This window comes from Rhinatrema bivittatum, chromosome 1, assembly GCF_901001135.1.
Source record: "Rhinatrema bivittatum chromosome 1, aRhiBiv1.1, whole genome shotgun sequence".
NCBI lineage: Eukaryota > Metazoa > Chordata > Amphibia > Gymnophiona > Rhinatrematidae > Rhinatrema > Rhinatrema bivittatum.
Window position 1 is genome coordinate 334,804,461 of NC_042615.1, and position 15,789 is coordinate 334,820,249.

The 15,789-nt window shown below is 47.0% G+C and overlaps 1 protein-coding gene across 3 annotated transcripts in view; it reads left to right on the plus strand.

Annotated features, from left to right (window-relative positions):
• NUP54 (nucleoporin 54) overlaps positions 1-15,789 on the plus strand; it is a 285,045-nt gene that overhangs the window by 131,697 nt on the left and 137,559 nt on the right. For all 3 annotated transcript variants that reach the window (XM_029598453.1, XM_029598462.1, XM_029598444.1), the window contains exons 5-6: positions 2,686-2,912; positions 14,287-14,474. In XM_029598453.1, coding sequence (XP_029454313.1) covers positions 2,686-2,912; positions 14,287-14,474 — 415 coding nt within the window. The remainder of the gene's footprint in view (positions 1-2,685; positions 2,913-14,286; positions 14,475-15,789) is intronic.

Genomic DNA, 15,789 nt, shown 5'->3' on the forward strand with positions numbered 1-15,789 from the left:
CACAGCAAGCTAACTGGTTCAATCCTCTCCCCTAATGGGCCTCTCCCTTTATCCCAGGCTTCAGGGATGCTGGGTGATGTCACAGGGGGCAGGATTTCTGGTGGAGCTGTCAATAAGACAAGGCAATGAGAAATAGCAACAAAAGAATCACCTGAGAAGCAAACAGCACAGAAACTACAGGCTTCAGTTGCCATTAGAGGTGAGCATCCACTTGCAGTGGTGGTTGCAAGCAGATCATCTCAGGAAGGGAGTTTCCTTAGAGATGCCAGAATGGTTAATGCTCATGACAAATGTGAAACTTCAGGGTTGGGAGAGGCTTATTGTCAGGAGTTGCTGGTGCAAGGTCACTGGAGCACAGAGGAGCATCAGTGGAGCATCAATTGATAGAAGCATCTGCAGTTCATTTGATATGCTTGAGGTTCACCAAGCATCTAGAAGCCCTGGTAGTCAGGATAATGACTGACAATGCGACAATTGTGGCTTACATCAATCATCAGGGCGGAACCAAGCGCCAACAAATGTCAGAGGCGATAGATGCACTCATGGTATGGGCAAAGCAACGTCTTCTAGATATATCTGGCTCTAACATTGCCGGAAAGGACAATATAAGGGCTGACTTTCTGAGCAGACAGAGCTTGGACTCAGGAGAGTGGGAGTTGTTGGATGAAGCCTTTCAACTCATAGTGGTGACTAGGGTTGCCCATCTCTGGATTTGCTGGTGACCTCAACCATCATGAAAGTTCCATGGTTTTTTAGTTGCAGAAGGGATCCGAAAGCTCTGAGTATTGCTCTTGTTCATGCGTGGCTGTAGGGTGGGGTACTATATGTCTTCCCGCCATGGCCACTGATAGGCAGGATCGTTTGAAAAATTGCAAGCCATATTGAAACCGAACTTCTGGTGGCTCCGGATTGGCCCTGGAGGCTGTGGTATGCTGAACTACAGAGACTGCTGCCCTGGAAGGATCTGTTGCAGCAGGGACCCATTGTACATGATGATCCTAGTCGATTTTGTTTTACGGTTTGGCCCTTGAGAGAGGGCTCTGTTTTTGAAGTGTGGTTATTCTGCTGCAATGATTTTCACTTTGCTCTGGACTAGAAAATGTTCTCTGTTTCTTGCTTATGTCAGAGTTTGGACAGTTTTCAAGGCCTGTTGTGAGGAACGAGTTTCTCAGCCTCTCAAAGTAGAAATTCCATTAATGTTGGAATTTTTGCATGAAGGATTGCTTAAAGGATTGGCCTTTAACACCTTGAAAGTTCAGGTGGTAGCTCTTGCTTATTATAGGTGGCGAGTCAATGGTGGGCCTTTGTCTTCTCATCCAGATGTTGTCTGGTTCTTGAAGGACGATAAGCATCTTCATCCTCCCTTGTGGCTACTGGTGCCTTTATGGAACCTTAATCTGGTCTTGGATTTCATGGCGGGTCCTGCCTTTCGGCCGCGGCATAGCCTCTACTTGAAGCTATTTACCTTAAAGACAGTTTTTCTAGTGTGCAGCACGTTGGGTTTCTGAGCTACAGGCTCTTTGAGCTGTTTCTGCGTATGACTCCACAGTTTATAAAAAGGTATCACCTGCAACTTGTTTGACTTTTATTGATATAAATTCAAGACACTAACATGGCAAGCATATTTAGATCTGGTGATAATTATAGCATGTTCTCTATTCAGATGTGAAATCAGAAGCCTCAGATTATTAGCATTTAGGTAATTGTTCCATGGAAGATCACTCTTAAAAAGTAGTATTGAAATGCATCTAAATGGTGTATTTTCAGATAAAATTCAGATGTTCTAAAGCAAGTGCCTTTCTGTCAGATTGAATATACCCAAAGTTTTTACCTTATAACCTTATTAACATGCACCTGTGGCATGTAATTGCAGAAGTACAAAAAATATACAAGGAAAATGTAAAATACAGCATAGCAAAAATGTATTACATTTCAAAAACTTATTTAAAAGTAAGTGTTAACACATAACCAATACATAAAGTTGAGGGTCCAAAAAGACTAACTTAATTTGATCCCTAGAAACATACACACAGACATGGAATTAAAAACTCAACAAGCACACTATTACATGCATAGCATTCACACAGCTACTTCCATCCAAAACTCAACTAAAACAATGCAGGAAGACATGTTTGTCCACTCAAAAACGATCAATAGTACAATATGTACAAAATGTTTTTGTTAATTTATACAAGTGATACCCCAACAGAAGCCACTGTTTAGCTGGAAAACAGCTTCTTCATGGGGTTTTTGTTGATCAATAGCCTTTGTGTATCAATTTCTCAAAACGTGGCAAAATTCACAATCATCTGAGGTCAAGAGTTGATTTCTGGATGGAAGTAGCTGTGTGAATGCTATGCATGCAATAGTGTGCTTGTTGAGTTTTTAAGTCCATGTCTGTGTGTATGTTTCTGGGGATCAAATTAAGTTAGTCTTTTGGACCCTCAATGTTATGTATTGGATATGTGTTAACACTTACTTTTAAATAAGTTTTTTGAAATGTTATACATTTTTGCTATGCTGCATTTGCATTTCCCTTGTATATTTTTTTGTACTTTATAATTTTTGGGAAATGTGTTACCTTCTTGCTTTGTTACCGTTATGTAATTGCAGAAGAACATTGTAAATATCTGTTGTACTTGTACTCGCTCACATCTTTTCTTCTAATATTTTGTCTATTTTTAGCATTAGGAAGTCTGTTTGGTCAGCCTGCACAAAATACTATTCAGTCCAATCAGCTGATAAACACAGCAAGTGCGCTGTCTGCACCCACATTACTAGGAGATGAACGAGATGCAATTCTAGCAAAGTGGAACCAGCTACAGGCCTTTTGGGGAACAGGAAAAGGATATTTCAACAATAACATCCCACCAGTGGAGTTTACACAAGAAAATCCATTTTGCAGGTTTAAGGTACAATTTGTACTGCTTTTCTAATTTATCTGATTCTAAAAGTTATTCTCGTGTGTTATGGCTTACATTTTGTTCTTCCCTCCTCTACTTTTCTCGTTGCTACCATATGATCATTTTGTGGGTTACCTCCCAACCTGTAGTGGGATTTTTCTGGACTAAGGATGCTGATCATCATGCCTGGTTGCCTTTATTCCTCATCTTCCACATCTAATCACTTTCACCATTTCTGTCATAAAGCAGCTGTATCTTAGCATGACCCCTGGCATTTGAAATATCAGAACCCTTCTCCAAGACAGTCTAACCTGACTTCTAGTGTGTGCTACTAGGTTTTTGTGACCCAAGCTGGTCACTTTAGGAGACAGGATGTTGAGCTTGATGGACCTTTGACTTGACCCAGCATAGCATTTCTTATATTCTTATCAATGTCCGTAAGTACAATAACTGCCTTTTCTTAGCACTCAGACAGATTAATCCACGACCAGTGGGTTATGCACTTCTACTAGCAGATGGAGACGGAGCAAAGATGTCGTCACAGTGTATATCCCCCTGCACTGACATCAGTCCGCCAGTATTCTCCATCTCTAGTAGATGGTGAACGTGCATCTCCTTATTGTGGATCCCTCCCTCAGTAGAGTGCCTCGGTCCAGAAGCTGGTTTTCCGGCGTAGACTTAGCTGTAGAGAGAGAAACAGCTGAAAGGCTAGCGGGTGCAGGAAGTCGAGGACAGGGGTGAAAACCTTTGCTCTCACCCCCTGCAGCCTGAGGCTGACTCAATCGGCTGGGACAAGCTGAGCTCAGGTAAAGAGTAAATATTGAAAAAAAAAGGGGGGGGGGAGAGATAATTTTAGGGATTCCATTCCCCTCTGGTCTTCGAGCCTAGGTGCGCTGATCCGACATTTGTTCCCCCCTCCGGGGGAGCTTGGGAACTTGTGGCAGCTTGGCGGATTGAGCAGCCTTTTGGTTAGGTTTTGCTCTCAGACTTTGCTCAGACACCGCATGGTACACCACATCGGCGTTCGCACACTTTTCTATGCACAAGTCTGCCACGAAACAGTCTCTGACGTCGGTTTGCGCTTATGCGCCCAGGTGAGCAATATGGTGGGCACCTACCTGGACTGCATATTGGGAGCCTAAAGTTTGGGCTTCCGTAGAGTGTGCTTATTGGACAGCTTGTTTTTGGGCACCTTGTCCAGGCTCACTTGTGTGGATGCACAGTTGGGTGCACAATTGTCAGATGCCTTTGGGAGCGTGCAGCTAGTGGTGTTTATCCATCGTGCTAGTAGCAAAGAACTCTAAGCACCTTACCCTTTGTGCTGCTTGCCATATTTGGACATCTCAGCCTGGTGTCCCCTATAACATGTGCCAGCGCTGCTTGGAGGCTCAGGGAGAGTTGTAACCAGCTAATTTTGCTGAGCCTGGCCCTTCCCAGCATGATGTGGGAATGGGACCGGAGGGGGACCTGTCAGAGGTTTCTCCTGGTTTTGGGGCTCCCCTAACTGGTTCGTCAGCAGGGGAAGGCAATTCATTTGGCGCAGGACCAGCAACCCCTGGTTTTGGTATGGATCCTTCTGCCCCTTCTTGGGTGAAAATTTTTCAAGGGCTGCAGTCCTTTCTTCAGGCACAGTCTGCGGAGCTGGCCAAACCTAAGAGTTTAGGATCAGAGACTCCAGATCCCCACACATCTGGTACCACAGGTAAGCGTCGGAGTATGTCTAGACCTGCTGCGGGTCACGCTAATAGGGACCCAGTTGGCATAGGTAATGAAGGTGCTCCTTACTCCCTGGAGGATGGGGAAATTCCTCCGGGGTTGGAGCCATATAGAACAATGTTGTGTTTCTTTCATAGAGATGAATTGCCGGCTCTGATCTCCCAGACACTGAAGATGCTGGGTGTGCCGGGTGCTGATTCCATGTCTGAGCCAAAGAAGAATCCCATTTTAGTTTATTTGTGTAAAGCATCATGTTTCTTTCCCATTATGGATGCTATTCAAGATTTGATTGATCTTGAATGGCGTGACCCAGAAGCTAATTTTAAAGGGGGATGAGCCTTGGAAGCGCTTTACCCTCTGAATCCAGCGGTGAGAGAGCAGTTACGCTTTCTGAAAGTGGATGCGTTGGTGTGTGCCATTACCAAGCAGATGACTATCTCTGTAGGAAAGGGGAGCAGCATTGAAGGATGGACAGGACAGGAGAATTGAGGCTAACTTTAAGCAGGCCTTTGAGGTGGTGGTAGTAAATTTGCAGATAGCCTCTTGCTGCTCCATGGTGGTTCGCTCTTGCTTGCTTCTCTTTCAGGAAGTTGATGAGTCTGGTTTGATTTCTAGGGCAGTGATGGAATGGCAACCACCTTTTTGGCGATTGCGGGCTACGACCTGGTCCGCACTTACGCCAGAAGGGTGGCTTCAGTGATTGCAGCCATGCATCAGTTATGGCTGAGGAACTGATTGGCCGATAGAAGTTCACAGTCTAATCCTATGAAATTTCCTTTTAAATGATTACTCTTGTTTCGGTGTGAGTTGGAAAAAATGGCCAATAAGTGGGGTGAGTCCCAGGTTCTCGGTTACCAGAGGATAAAATGCAGGCACTGTGCTCATTTGGTGTGAGAGATTGTGCTTGTGGCTTCAAATATTTTCGATGCCACAGAGGAGCAGCTTCTCAGAGGGCTCAACCTTTGGGTAGTCTCAGCCTTTCGTCCCAGGCGTCCCAGACAGGGGGCGCGGGCTCGAGCAGCAATGCCCCCGAAGCTTCAATCACCCCAGAAACAGGAGATAGGGGGTCACCTGTCTTTCTTTTATTGCAGGTGGGTCGAGATCAAGTCAGACCAGTGGATTCTGGAGGTGATAAGAGACTACTATGCTCTGGAGTTTCTCAGTGTTCTTCGAGATGTCTCATGGTGTCTCTCTGCAGCTCTCCACAGATGAATCAGGCAGTGGAGTGTACGTTGTCAAGGCTCCTAAGCCTGCCAGCCATGATCCCAATGCTCGTGTCACAAGAAAATATGGGCTGATATTCCATTTATTTCGTTATACCCATTCCTTCCTTTGCCCCATTCTGGATCTCAAAGGAGTCGACCATCATTTGCGAGTGACTCATTTCCGCATGGAAACTTTACACTCAGTGATAAGGGCAGTATAGTTGGGGACTTTCTTACTTTTCTGGATTAGTCAGAGGTATATTTGCATATTCCCATCTACCTGGAGCATCAACGGTTTTCTGTGTTTCGCTGTTTTGGGGCGACATCAGTTTCAAGCTCTACATCTTGGCCTTTTTGCAGCAAGGCTTGACTAAGGGTCTCGCCTGTAATTCGCTTTGAGTACAGGTGGTGGCCTTGGGATGCCTTTGAAGAAATTTGCAGAGCAAGTAGTTGGCATCTCATCCGGATATAATATGATTTCTCATTCCAGAGACCCACCCCTTGATTTTGAAAGACTGTGGAGTTGGATTTATATTTTTTATGCAGAGCTTAAATTTGTATATAGTTGGAACCTTTGGGGACCGAAGAAGGGTTTTTTTTCTGTGTCCTGTGGGATGTGAGGTCTCTAGTGCAGGGGCTTCCAACTTGGGGTCCTTTGTTGGCCCTAGAAGAGAAGTTGTTTAATTTGCGATATAACTCTTTCTTGGCTTGGGTACAGGTCAATACTGAGGGACTGCTGGTGGCCACTTCAGAAAGGTTGCCCACCCCTGCCATAGATGTCTTATCAGAGGTAAATTACTCTGTCCACTTGTCAATACTAGATTCAATACAGCCTCCCACTAAAAGATTATAGTCTGGGATGGTCATGTTCCAATGCTGGTTTCCATTACCCCAAAATTAAGTGATTGTAAATATATCCAAGTCTGGTGACTTCAGAGTCAGTGATTTTGTTAATAAGTCTTCAAGAAGTTGCACACAGGACTCTCCAAATTGATGCTCTCTTCCTTCATCTCACTTAATTACATTTCGGCATAATTAATCAATACTTGAATGTCTGAGTATATAGCATGCACTCTCAAAGTAAGAAATGTATAAGGATTATATATATTTATATATAGTAAATAAACAATTAGACAATAAGTTGAATTGAATAGTGCTCACTATGTATTCTGAAAACTGAGTGGGATAAGAGCACTCTCTCCCTTTTTTTATCTTACTTTTTATATATATTAATACGCATCCACCTCCAGAAATATGCTCACACAATTTTTATTATATAAAAATATGTAAACTTTCCTAGCGTGAAGCCAGATGGACTCAGAACAAGTGGGTATAGTGTGCTCGTGCTAGCAGTTGGAGACGGATCTGACGTCAGCACGGGTACATATAACCCCACAGGAAGTGCAGCAACTCAGTAATTTCCGTCTCCAAAGCAGTTTGGAGCGCCTGCACGCTCGCTGAGCGTGTTTTCCAAATCTACTTTCTATTTTCTACTTTCTACTTAGACGAGCCCCGCACTCCTGCGGTGATACCCTCGGGTCCCTCCCCCAGTTGAGTTTCCCGGGGTGATTTCCGTGATCCCTCGGAGGTCTACGCCTCGGTCCGGTGGCCGAATCGCGGCAGAGATCTAGCCCCCGAGCGAGAAGGGCTTGGGCCTGGCTGAGAGGCGCCTCGGTCCCGGCATGGACTTAGCCCCGAGCGAGACGAGTTCGGCGGCTTAGAGGCAGCGGGTGCATTTCCTCAAGCGCGGTGGTGAAGGTATTTTCCCTCTCCCCCCGCAGCCGGAGACAGCCCGGGTTACAGCCGGGAAGCGCCGAGGATCAGGTAAGGCGTACATCTCTTACTTTTTGGTCTCCGAGGTACGAGGATTGGCGGCGTGGCCTGCATGTGGCACGCCGTGGAGGTCGCCATTTTGTCTGCCTTGTTCAGGTATTGAGCGCCCATGTTAGGCGCCTGTTAATGGGCGCATATTACTAACCATCGCATATTGCTGACCGCATATTATTGAGCGCATATTGTATATTATTGAGCGCATATTGCTGACCGCATATTATTGAGCGCATATTGTATATTATTGAGCGCATATTGCTGACCGCATATTATTGAGCGCATATTGTATATTATTGAGCGCATATTGCTGACCACATATTATTGAGCGCATAATGTATATTGAACGCATATTATTGGGCGCATATTGTTTATTGGGCGCATATTATTGAGCGCTTATTGCTGATATTGGCAGCATAAGCACCGGTGCTCGGCATTCGCAAGCCGCGATGGAACATTTCAACGCCCCGGCGTCCTCAGAGGCGGCACCTCCTGATTCAGGTGTGAAAGCGCTCGGCCTCTGCTCAGCGTGCCAGCTTAGAGCCACGCAGAGCGGGGAGCCAGACTCCCTTTGTGCCCAATGTGAAGAGGCCGTGGAAGCCTCGGGCCAGGACCCGTCTCAACCGCGGTTTACCGATAGCTCCCCAGGGGCCACCCCGGATTTAGCGGGGCGTCCTGAACAGCCAGGAATTCCGGGGGACTTGGTACCCCGATGGCTAGAAATCGCTTCCATTTCCTGGGTGGACCTATTTAAGGGGATCCATGCCTTTGTTCAGATGCAGTCAGCTTCCCGTCCAGGCCCTGCTGCCGCTTCAGCTGACCCTGCCCCTGGACCTTCTCGCCCTTATCGCGGGCACCCGCCTCCGGGCAGTCCCGCCCATGTGGACCTTGATGTCTCGGAGGACGAGTCCGAATCCCCCGAGGAGGCGGAACTTCCCTCGGGGATAGAGCCATACCGAACCATGAGGCGGTTCTTTCCTAAGGAGGATCTCTCCAACCTGGTTTCTCAATGCCTGACGGAGTTGGCTATTCCAGGCCCCAGTCCTATGGCGGCATCTATGTAGAACCCCCTGCTGGAAGGCCTTCGTCCTACAGCCCGCCATTTCCCCTTCCTGCAAGCAGCACAACAGCTGATCGATTTAGAATGGAATGCGCCGGAGGCCTCATTCAAAGGGGGTCGGGCCTTGTCTGGCATGTACCCCCTGGACGGATATGCTGGCGTGCCCTCAGGTGGACGCCTTGGTTAGCGCTGTGGTCAAGCGCACTACCATTCCAGTGGAGGGGGGGTGGCCCTCAAGGACGCTCATGACCGACGCCTGGACGCCATCCTGAAACAAACCTTTGAGGTGGCTGCTCTGTCTCTGCGAATCGCAACCTGCTGCACCGTGGTAACGCGTTCCTGTTTGTCACAGATCAGGAACAACGCTCCGGCAGCTGACATGGAGTCAGCTCTCTCGTTCCTTAAGGATGCCGCCTCCGACCTAGTCCGTACGACAGCCAATGGGGTCTCATCCTCAGTAGCAGCCAGGAGGCAGCTCTGGATACGGAACTGGTCAGCCGATGCTCCTTCTAAAACACGTCTCACTAGAATGCCGTTCAAGGGGTCTTTTCTGTTCGGCAGCGACCTAGATAGACTGGCCAGCACATGGGGTGCCTCTCCAGTGCCTCGACTGCCGGAAGACAGGTCCAAGAGGAACCAGCGCGCCTTTCCGAGGCCCTCCAGAGGTGTAGAAGCTCCCAACGCTTCACTCCCTATAGGGTTCGCTACCAGGCACCTCGTCCTCAGGCCAGGAACCAGTCCTTTCGGACCAAGCAGCGCAAGAGGGGAGCCGGCTCGGGTTCGGGTCCCAGCCACACCCCACAATGAGAATCAGCCGATCCATCCGGGGGCCGAAGCCATAGGGGGCAGGCTAACCCTCTTCTACCCCAGATGGGTCGAGATTATGTCGGACCAGTGGGTCCTCGCCATCATCCGAGAGGGGTATTATCTGGACTTCCATCACATCCCTCCGGACAAGTTTGTGGAATCTCCGTGTCCAAGCCACAAGAAGGCAGCATTGGAAGCTACCCTGGCGAGGCTCCTGTCTTTGAAAGCCATAATCCCAGTACCTGCATGGGAAATGGATTCTGGGCACTATTCCATTTATTTCATGGTACCCAAGAAAGAGGGCACTTTCCGGCCCGTATTGGACCTCAAGTCAGTCAACCGATACTTAAGGGTCCCGAGGTTTCGCATGGAAACTCTGCGCTCAGTCAAGACCGCAATCCAGCCAGGAGAATTCCTCACGGCCTTAGACTTGTCAGAAGCCTACCTGCATATCCCGATCCATCAGGATCATCAGCGCTACCTACGCTTCAAGGTTCTGGGACAACACTTCCAATTCCGGGCTTTGCCCTTCGGGTTAGCCACGGCGCCGCGGACCTTCACCAAGGTAATCGTAGCAGCGGCGCTCAGACGGGAAGGAATCCTTGTCCATCCCTACCTAGACGATTGGCTAATCAGAGCGAAATCACGAGAGGAGAGCCATCGGGCAGCCAACAGAGTGATCACCCTTCTGGAAAGCCTGGGATGGGTAGTCAACCTAAGCAAGAGTTGCCTACAGCCTTCCCAATCACTGGAATGCCTGGGAGTCCAGTTCGACACCCAGGCAGACAAAGTCAGCCTCACTACCAAGAGGAGGTTAAAACTCCAGACGCGTCTACGGTCCTTGATGGGAGCCAGCCGGCCCATAGCTTGGGACTATCTGCAGGTTCTCGGTCTCATGGCATCCACCCTGGAAGTGGTACCATGGGCAAGGGCCCATATGAGACCATTACAACACTCCCTCCTCTCTTGGTGGAGACCACGTGTACAGAATTACACCATGCATCTACCTCTACCCGCCAGAGTGCGGACCCAGCTACGGTGGTGGTTGCAGTCCAACCACACGAGCAGGGGGTCGAAGATGTCCTCCCCCACGTGGACTCTGCTCACCACAGATGCCAGCATGAGCGGATGGGGAGCACACTGCGAAGAGCTTACCGCCCAAGGGCGGTGGAACAGAGAAGAGTCGGGGTGGAACATCAACCGCCTAGAGGCGCGGGCAGTCCGATTAGCCTGCCTGCGATTTGCTCACAGACTGAAGAACAGAGCAGTCAGAGTGATGTCCGACAACGCCACCACGGAGGCATACATCAACAAACAGGGCGGAACCAGAAGCCAACAAGTGTCCCTAGAGATAGCCCCGCTGATGGCCTGGGCAGAGGCGAATCTCCAGGACATCTCCGCCATCCACATTGCCGGAAGGGACAACACCGGGGCAGACTTTCTCAGCAGGGAAAGCCTAAGTCCGGGAGAAAGGCAGCTGTCCCCCACAGCCTTCCAGATGATTGTGGATCGGTGGGGGCCTCCGGACATGGACTTACTAGCGGACAGGTCCAATGCTCAAGTACCCAGATACTTCAGCAGCAAGCGGGATCCGTTCTCTCACGGGATCGACGCCCTGGTTCATCCATGGCCTCCAGGGACTCTGCTATACGCCTTTCCTCCGTGGCCCCTGCTTGGCACCCTTATTCACAAGATTCAGAGGCACAGAGGCCTAGTTCTTCTAGTGGCACCAGACTGGCCAAGAAGACCCTGGTACGCGGACATGAGAAGACTTCTGGCAGGGGAGCCTCTTCCCCTGCCTCCTCTCCGGGACCTGCTACGTCAAGGTCCCATCCTCCACGAGGATCCAGCTCAATTCTCTCTTACGGTCTGGCCATTGAGAGGGCTAGACTGAAGAAAAGAGGTTACTCGGAGCCAGTGATAGATACACTCCTCCGAGCTCACAAGTTTTCCACCTCCCTCACCTACATAAGGATCTGGAGAGTATTTGAAGCCTGGTGTGACACTCATGGCACCAATCCACATGCGACCACAATTCCTATTGTTCTGGATTTCCTGCAGGATGGGCTTCAGAAGGGTCTCTCCCTAAGCTCCATCAAGGTTCAGGTGGCTGTGCTGTCTTGCTACGGTCCCAGGAGGGAGGGCAAGACCATTGTCACGCACCCAGATGTTTCCCGCTTCCTGAAAGGAGTCAGGCACATCCGTCCGCCACTGAAGTGGCCGGTGCCCCTGTGGAACCTCAACATAGTTTTGGATTTCCTCACGGGATCCACCTTCAGACCCCTTCGGGGCCTGTCTCTCCGTTCGCTAACTTTGAAGATGGTTTTCTTGCTGGCGGTGTGTTCCGCACGCCGCATCTCAGAGCTACAAGCACTGTCCTGCCGTGATCCCTTTCTCAGAATCACTCCAGAAGCTATCCATCTTCGCACGGTTCCTTCTTTCTTACCTAAAGTAGTCTCACAATTTCACCTCAACCAAACCATATCCTTGCCTACCACGGAAGGTTTGAAGAAATCGGAAGAAGGTCGAATACTACGTCATCTCGACATAGGCAGACTGCTGTCCAGATACTTGGAACAGACAGAAGCAGTACGAAAGACGGACCATCTGTTCGTCCTTCACAGCGGGAAGAAGCAAGGGGCAGCGGCCTCTCGGCCTACCATAGCCCGTTGGATCAAAGAAGTTATCAGAGCAGCCTACGTAGAGGTCGGAAAGTCACCACCTTTACAGGTCAAGGCTCATTCTACCAGAGCGCAAGCAGCATCGTGGGCAGAATCGAGGATGCTGTCGCCCGCAGAAATATGTAAGGCGGCGACATGGTCCTCCCTCCATACCTTTTCCAGATTTTACCGTCTGGATGTCCAGGCCAGGGAGGACACAGCATTTGCGAGGGCAGTCCTACGTGGTCCTCAGGCAGCCTCCCGTCCAGTTCGGGAGTAAAGCTTTTGTACATCCCACTTGTTCTGAGTCCATCTGGCTACACGCTAGGAAATGTTGAGATTACTTACCTGATAATCTCCTTTTCATTAGTGTAGACAGATGGACTCAGCATCCCGCCCAGCTGCCGGTGTACATGGGTCTCACCGATTCAAGGTACGCCTTGTCATTTTCTTACATAAGAGTGTCCACTCTACCAGGTGTCGACGCCTTCCGGTTGGAAACGCTGGCGGTCTCCAGCTACTATCAATCGGTCAGGGGAATCCTGTTTCACTAATTCATTGATCGTCAGTACACATACATCCATAACAGCTTTTGCAAGGAAGATTACTGAGTTGCTACACTTCCTGTGGGGGTATATGTACCCGTGCTGACGTCAGATCCGTCTCCAACTGCTAGCACGAGCACACTATACCCACTTGTTCTGAGTCCATCTGTCTACACTAAGGAAAAGGAGATTATCAGGTAAGTAATCTCAACATTTTACAACATAGTTAAAAAACATTTAATATAGAATAGAAAAAATTTTTAAGTTCCAGTTCTTTATTGAAACCCTCTTTGATAACCCCACCTATCATAAAACCCACCATCTATATAACTCAATCATCCATTCACATCCAAACCTCATTCAACTGCTATACCTAGCTACCCTTCCCCCTTAAAATATACAAATCCAACCTTGTTTTATGGCACCTTAACCCTTTCTTATTTCCTAACTTAATACATGCCCACAAGTTTATTATTTCACATTAATATCTCTGTATCTTCATAAGGGTTAAAACTATCTTATAACCATGTACCTATACACAATCTCTCTATTGTTACAATAACACTTACATTTCTACCTAATAATTGTAATTCTCAACTTCGGTGACTCCTGAAACAGGTGTATTTGGAGTTTTAAGAAGGCAAAGGAAGCAAGATGATTCCGGTTTGAAACACATGATTATCTTTCAAAGTTTGTACCAACGCGGTATGGAATGTTCTCTGATGAAGGATTAAAATCCCCTGATGAAGCTATTCAAGCGAAACAAGGGACTTGTTGGGATGGGATAGATGTATAACAAGCACAGAGAGACATTGTCTGTAAAGAAGAGACAATTGAATATTATCGACTGAGATCCAGCAGAAAAGCAAGAACTACTATATAGAGATATTAAAGTGTTTATATGGTTAATTAACTGATTCATGTGTACACAAATAGATTGAAGGTGTTATTGTAACAATAGAGAGATTGTTATATGATGGTTATATGATAGTTTTAACCATTATGAAGATACAGAGGTATTAATGTGAAATAATAACCTTGTGGGCATGTATTAAGTTAGGAAATAAGAAAGGGTTAAGGTGCCATATAACAAGGTTGGATTTGTATATTTTAAGGGGGAAGGGTAGCTAGGTATAGCAGTTGAATGAGGTATGGATGTGTATGGATGATTGAGTTATACAGATGGTGGGTTTTATGATAGGTGGGGTTAGCAAAGAGGGTTTCAATAAAGAACTGGCACTTAAAAATTTTTTCTATTCTATATTAAATGTTTTTTTAACTATGTTGTAAAAGTTTAATGAATACTATATTGTTATAATAAAAATTGTGTGAGCAGATTTCTGGAGGTGGATGAGTATTAATATATATATATATATTAAGATAAAAAAGGGAGAGTGCTCTTATCCCACTAAGTTTTCAGAGTGTAGTTTATGATATATTTATAGATAAATTGTTTAAAACAATTTGCACCCTATGAAAATTCTGACCCTGACTATAGCATAGATGTTGTTTCTTAATTGTTCACTATTGCTTTCTGTAACAATATTATTTCACTTCTTATAGGCTGTTGGCTACAGTTGTATTCCCAGCAACAAGGATGAAGATGGGCTGGTGGCGTTAGTCTTCAATAAAAAAGAAACTGATATCCGTAACCAGCAGCAGCAGTTGGTAGAGTCACTACATAAGATTCTTGGAGGCATGCAGACACTCTCTGTTAATGTGGAAGGAGTTAAAGCAATGCCAGATGACCAGTAAGACCGTTTGTATAGTATTTACTCTTTCTTTGTTGAAACTTTGTATTTATTCATACACCAGAGAGAGTACAAGCTACAGCAGAAGTGGGCAAACCTTTAATCTGGCTTTGCTCAAAGCTGTATTTTCTATGCCTTGCTGATGTTGTGACCTGTCTGCCCGCCATCATCATCGAAGGCCCACTGTCATGCATGTCACTGCATCAAAAAAGAAGCTTAAAGCGTTGGAGGTCCAGAGGCTGTCATTTTGCATTATTTATTTATTTTTATTTATTTTATTATTTGTTTTAAACATTCATAACTTTTACTTTTCAAGGTAGTCCAAGCAAACATACATAATTAAAAAATACATTAAAAAAAATTCCAGAGTTGACCAAACAATATATAACTGAGAAACAATAATAAAAAAAGTAGTTTACTGTACTGGTGCATTGGCACCTTTTCTTCTCTGGAAGACAATCAGAGGTAGCAGGAGTCGTCTCCTGGTTAGCTGCCTTGAATTTGCTGAAGTGGCAGCCATACTGTCAAGCCTGCAACCACTGCTGAATTCCTTCCCATCCCACCTTGGCCCTGAAGGTAGGAGGTGAATAGTGCTGCCAGAGTGGGGGCAGGCAGGGGGCTTTGCAGACCCAGCATGTTAATCTTGGGCTGGACCAGGCTAGGAAGATTTTTTTTTGCCTGGTCTAGTCTGAGGACTAAACTGCTAAGGAGGTGGGGATAGAGAGAGTAGAGAGAGAAGGAGTGGAGAACAAGAAAGAAGAGGGATGGGAATGGGGAAAGATGGGGTAGGGTGGATGATACTGGTGCTGGGTAGAGGGTGCGAGAGGCACTCTATAATCGCACTCACTCACTTGCACACTCGCACCCTGAACTTCATCACTCATGCACCCCCCTGGTTCCTACTCACATGCACATGCTTGCCTCACTCATTGAGACCAACCCCCTGCTCACTTAGTGTATACAGACACAGTCCACCACACATTCTTTTTCAGGAAAGCACCCCCTCCTCACTTTTTCAGGAAAGCACCCTCTCCTCACTCAGCTCCTGGTGCAGATGAGAACCAGTGGTGTTTGCCCACCCCTGATCTTCAGTTTATAATACAGTGTTAGTAAGATACATGGCATAAGTAATAGATACTGCGGTAATTTTCAAAACCCACATAAGTTTGCATTGAAAATCCTTGGGTAATTGGCCAAGCATCTGCAGCCATTACTTTGCATGCACATATGATTTATTTATTTGATAATTCTTACATTCTACAATTCTATTTTGTCCATTGCGGATTACTTGCTCTTTGGAGGGCATAATTTAAGT